This window comes from Acyrthosiphon pisum, chromosome A1, assembly GCF_005508785.2.
Source record: "Acyrthosiphon pisum isolate AL4f chromosome A1, pea_aphid_22Mar2018_4r6ur, whole genome shotgun sequence".
Classification (NCBI taxonomy): domain Eukaryota; kingdom Metazoa; phylum Arthropoda; class Insecta; order Hemiptera; family Aphididae; genus Acyrthosiphon; species Acyrthosiphon pisum.
The window spans coordinates 71724398-71729800 of NC_042494.1; the positions used below are offsets into that span (position 1 = coordinate 71724398).

Below are 5403 nucleotides of genomic sequence, written 5' to 3' on the forward strand. Positions count from 1 at the left end.
CATTTAAGCAACTATATTTTGAAAATTTTCATTATCGGCAAATAATAGGATTTTGGAATGAGAAATGACATCTGAAATATCATTTATAAAAAGGCAGAATAATATTGGAGATAAATGGTCTCCCTGGGGGACACCGGAAGTAACGAGGATTTGTTTAGAAATATAATTTTTGCATTTTACAATTTGGATACGACCAGAAATGAAAGAATAAATCCAAGAAAGAAGTGGTTCAGTGAATCCATATATTTTAAGCTTATGAATTAATAATTTATGATTAATCCTATCAAAGGCGTTTTCCATATCGGTATAAATTAGGTACGTCAGGTTGTGATTGATTTTCAAATGAATCCAAGATTGCGTGTTTAAATATAGATAAATTTGTTATTGTTGATCTATTTTGCCTAAATCCATGTTTGTCATTTGATAATAATTTATTGCATAAATGTGTAATAGTATTGTTTACCAATTTTGAGAATAATTTAGGAATTATTGACAGTTTAGATATGGGACGATAATTATTAATTAAGCATTTGTTGCCTTTTTTAAAAATCGGGGATATATATGAGGATTTCCACTGCTCAGGAAAAATACCGGTTAACAAAGATTTATTAAATAAAGAGGTTATAGGTGAAGTGAGAATGAATGCACACTCTTTTAAAAATAATGGCGAGATTTCATCAGGACCAATTGCTGTTTTATAACTATAATATTCCAAAGTTCTTTGAAAATATCTATTTGTTTTAATTCGATTATATCAATAGCTCCGATGTAATGATCATATAGAATGATAATAAGGTGATTGCAATGCTAACCGTACCGTCTGACGTACCTATATGAAACATCCCCTGCCTATAATGGCCGCGCTATTAGAAAATTAAACATCCAGTTATCGGTTAATTTACGTTAAATTCTCAATAGTTTTCAAAAGCGATGGGAAAAACAACAAAAAAATTAAGGAAAAACGGTAATTTTTACGCAAAATCGGTTTTTCACAAAATCGATTTTGATTTTTGAAGTAACTCTAAAACAAATGAACATGAAAATTTCACTGATTGTTTATATTTGCATTTCCTATACACAATAACATTTTCAAAATATTTTGATTTGTTTTGAACTGTTTAGGAACATTTTCTGTTTCCTGAATGTCGATAAAACTTTATTTGTTGAGTAAAAAGGCTTGAAAATGTAATACAAGGCTCCTACTATATAGTTACAATAACATTTGAAAAATATAAAAAATCCTTGATCACAATTTTTATTTATAAGCAAAAGTTCAGATCTTGACAAAGTACGGAAAAATCACGAAAATTAGCAAATTATTTTGAGTTAAGAATTCATACACATTTTTCTTTTTAAATCTATGATTTAAAAATATAATACAAGATTCCTCATAGTTTGTCTACCTTTATCAAAAAAAAAAAAAATGTCTACAAGCAAATCAAATTAAATTTTTACGAGCGTTTGAAATTCATATTTTTACAATATTGGATATTCACTCGATTTCTCGTGTAGCGGTTTTGTTATTTTATTGTTATTCAAAAACAAATAACTGTAGATATATGACAATTTGACTGAATATTTATATTTTAATTTTCTATACACCATACAATTTTGAAAATATAATGACTCTTTCTGGGCTGTTTATACGGACATTGTCAGTTTCCAATTTTTTTAGTTTTTGTTTCTATAAATATCAATACAATTTTATTTGTTTAGTAAAGAAGTGTGAAAATTTAATGGAAGGCTCTGATATATTGTTACAATAGCAGTTAAAAAATATTAAAAATACATAGACACAATTTTTTTTTATAAGCATTTAAACTTTAAAGTTCGAATTTCGACAAAATTTATAAATTAAAATTAATTAATAAAATTATTAAAAAATTAATAATTATTTAGTAGTTAAAGATTTATAATATGTTCAACTTTTATAGCTACCTAAGGATTGAATATTTAAAATAATGTTCCACATAATATGTAAATATATAAATTACTTTATTCACAATAATATAATATCATCAAATATTATACGTAGTTATATCAGTCGTATGCTGACTGACCATTTTCGCTCAAAATCGTTTTTCTTATACAATGATATTTTATCATTATATTCAAATTTAAGTTTTAACACTATCCATTTCAGTGACCTGCTTGTAACTTACTGTACAGCAGAGCAACATCCACTTACCCCCTTTTTTTGTTTATTTGTACAAGTTGTATGATTATACATATATATTATTAATTTTTATTATATAGTTCGACTAGATTCAATTAAAAAATTGATTGGAATTTTTTATGCAACACAAAAACAAACAAATTTTAACCACACCAACTATACGTTTATGTTGTCAGTCCGAAGTCTGAATAGAGAGGGAAGGTAGTTTGTATTCGGTGTAATTTTTTTCGTGTGGGAACTTACATTCGAACATTCTATGTGCCTTTATTTTTCAGGGTATCCGATAATATGAACTCTTGAAATTTATTGTCAAGCCCAGATTAAGACATTTTGAGGCCCAGGGGCCAGTTTTAAATGAGGCCCCTGTACGAAAAAAAAATATTAATGTATACCCCACTATCACGGACTAGGTATGATATATCTTATATATATATTGTTCTTTATACTGTTCTATATTGTTCTGTGGTGTTAGTATAATAGGTATTATGAATGCAGAATGTTATGATCTAAGGGAACAAAGGTAAAATTTAGAAACCAATGGAAGAAGTTGACTTCAAAAAAAAATTGTGGAACAAAAGGTAGAGGCCACGGCAGTGAACGGCTATTTGATAATCGGTGCCAACGCGTATACGATCTCCTCGATATTCGAGTTAACAGCCTGCCGACAGCTATCAATTTGTTATCAATTTCCCGCGTCGTATGTTTGTGCATTAATTGTGTTTTTAAATTTGTATTTCATAGGTACAACAACTTACTGCTGTTTGCTTAAGTGCTTTGTTCATTTTCTACTTTACAATTACAATATATTAACTAGTTAAAGTATGGATTTGGAATTCCAAGATGTACGTGCTGAAGTTAAGGGTATCATGGTAAGTAGTATTTTCCATTGTAAGTGTTATTGTGGTTAGATGAAATTGTCACACTATGTCATATTGTCATGTAGTCAACCGTTTAATGAAGAATATTTGAACAATAGACATTCATCCACGTCACGTAAAAAGTGATCAATTGAAAAAAACTAAAATTATGATGTTATATAAAATTTAAATTTTAAAAAATAATTATAAAAAATGTACCTATACTTTATTACTTCTTGTATGCAACAAAAATATTTTAATCTTAATAAACGGTTCATAGCATATTATAAAAGTAGTGTTATGTGTTGAATACATTTTTTATGCCTTATTATTTATTATTCTATATAATATATAATATAACTTGTCCTGACTGACGGACTGATTAATCATCGCCTAACCAGAACCTCTGAAGCTATGAGTATGACATTTGGTCACTAATATTGTTTTTTGATATAGAAACAATGAAAATAATTTTCAAAATTCACATTTTAAAACGGTCCTCAAACAAATGTTTTCAGATTTACAGTGAACATTGAAACTTTTTTTTATCATTTATAAGTGGTTACCATTAGTTGCAGACTATAATAGTAATAGTAGAAATTAGTATATTTTTTTGTGTATAAAGGACTGGAATTAGTTACTCGGGCAAATGAGGTAAAAGCATGTGTAAAATAGTCGCGTTTACATGGCCTCGAATAAAGAAACTATATCTTAAAACCAAATATATATTTGTAGCTTATATACTCAAAAAATACTCGATTGATGTTGACAAAAATCTCATAGATTGTTTTTAGAGATATAAGAAAAGTTTAGAGAGTTGCTAAAAAAATATACTAAGTGTAGAATCCGGGTTAAATTTAATCCGCGACTTGTGGTTGCCCATCTAGGTCAAATAATTTTACAAAGCTAGGTACATTGACACTGATTGATTTGCCCATAAACTGAAGTACACTGAGATAGAGATACACAGAAATATGCAATTAAAATTGTAAAATAAGGCATACAAATCTGCGCTTTAAATATAAAAATATTATTTGATACCTATTTTATTTGTATTAATTTATGAATATATTATAATTTATAAGTACTATTTTTGATTTTTATGTGTGTATTTATTATAGTGTACTGGACGACTAAAATTCACTGAGCAAAATATTGTGTTTAAAAATGTAAAAACTGGCAAAGTAGAACAGTTAACATCTTCTGATATAGAATTTGTTAATTGGCAAAAATTAGTTGGTACCTGTGGTATCAGAATCTTTTTAAAAAATGGTAATCTTCATCGATACAGTGGCTTCAACGAGTCTGTAAGTTTAATAATTACTTTTATTATATTGTATGGATTAAAAAAATATATTTACTGGTTTCACAGGATCAAGATAAAATTGCAAAGTATTTTAAAAATACATATCGCTTAGATATGTTGGAAAAAGAATTAGCCATTAAGGGCTGGAACTGGGGTAGTACTAAATTTAATGGATCAATATTGAGTTTTGATATTGGTAATCTGACTGCTTTTGAAATACCTCTCAACAATGTATCACAATGTACTACTGGAAAGAACGAAGTAACATTGGAATTTCATCAGGTAACCTTAAAGAATATTTTGAATCATACAGAAACAACTAAATTATTTGTCCTGATGCTAAATATATAAACTATATTTTTCAGCATAGTTTTAATATTACCAAGTAATTTAAATTGTAAAATGTTGGTTAATTTTAGGCTCAGTTTGAGTGTTCAGTTATAATTGTATAAAGTAGAATAATTAAGTCTGTAAATTTGCCCAATAGATATCATAACTTATGCATTTATGGCTTATTATAGAATGATGAAACACCAGTCAGTTTATGCGAAATGAGATTCCATATTCCATCTGCTGAGCTTGCAGGTGACCAAGATCCAGTAGATGCATTCCATGATCAAGTTATGAAGCAGGCCAGTGTTATATCAATATCTGGTGATGCAATTGCTATATTCAGGGAAATGCAATGTCTTACTCCTCGGTAATTAATATTACAGATATTAATTTATACTGAAAAATGTATTATATCATATTATTAACATTTGAAATATTATTTTAGTGGTCGTTATGATATAAAAGTTTTTCAAACATTTTTCCAACTCCATGGTAAGACGTTTGATTATAAAATTCCAATGACTACTGTTCTTCGTTTGTTTATATTACCACACAAAGATGGTCGTCAAATATTTTTTGTAGTCAGTTTGGATCCACCTATTAAACAAGGCCAAACGAGATACCATTATTTAGTATTATTATTTAATATGGAAGAGGAAACATCTATAGAACTTCCATTTACTGAGTAAGTTTAAATATAAATTAATTATATCCGAACTTATAAGAAATAT

The 5403-nt window shown here is 27.8% G+C and overlaps 1 protein-coding gene across 1 annotated transcript in view; it reads left to right on the forward strand.

Moving 5' to 3' along the window:
• The first annotated feature begins 2868 nt into the window (after positions 1-2868).
• Positions 2869-5403, forward strand: part of LOC100570711 (FACT complex subunit Ssrp1) — a 10617-nt gene continuing 8082 nt past the window's right edge. The window contains exons 1-5 of the mRNA XM_029486264.1: positions 2869-3045; positions 4155-4340; positions 4406-4621; positions 4861-5039; positions 5118-5355. Of these exons, the coding sequence (XP_029342124.1) occupies positions 2998-3045; positions 4155-4340; positions 4406-4621; positions 4861-5039; positions 5118-5355 (867 nt within the window). The 5' untranslated portion in view covers positions 2869-2997. The remainder of the gene's footprint in view (positions 3046-4154; positions 4341-4405; positions 4622-4860; positions 5040-5117; positions 5356-5403) is intronic.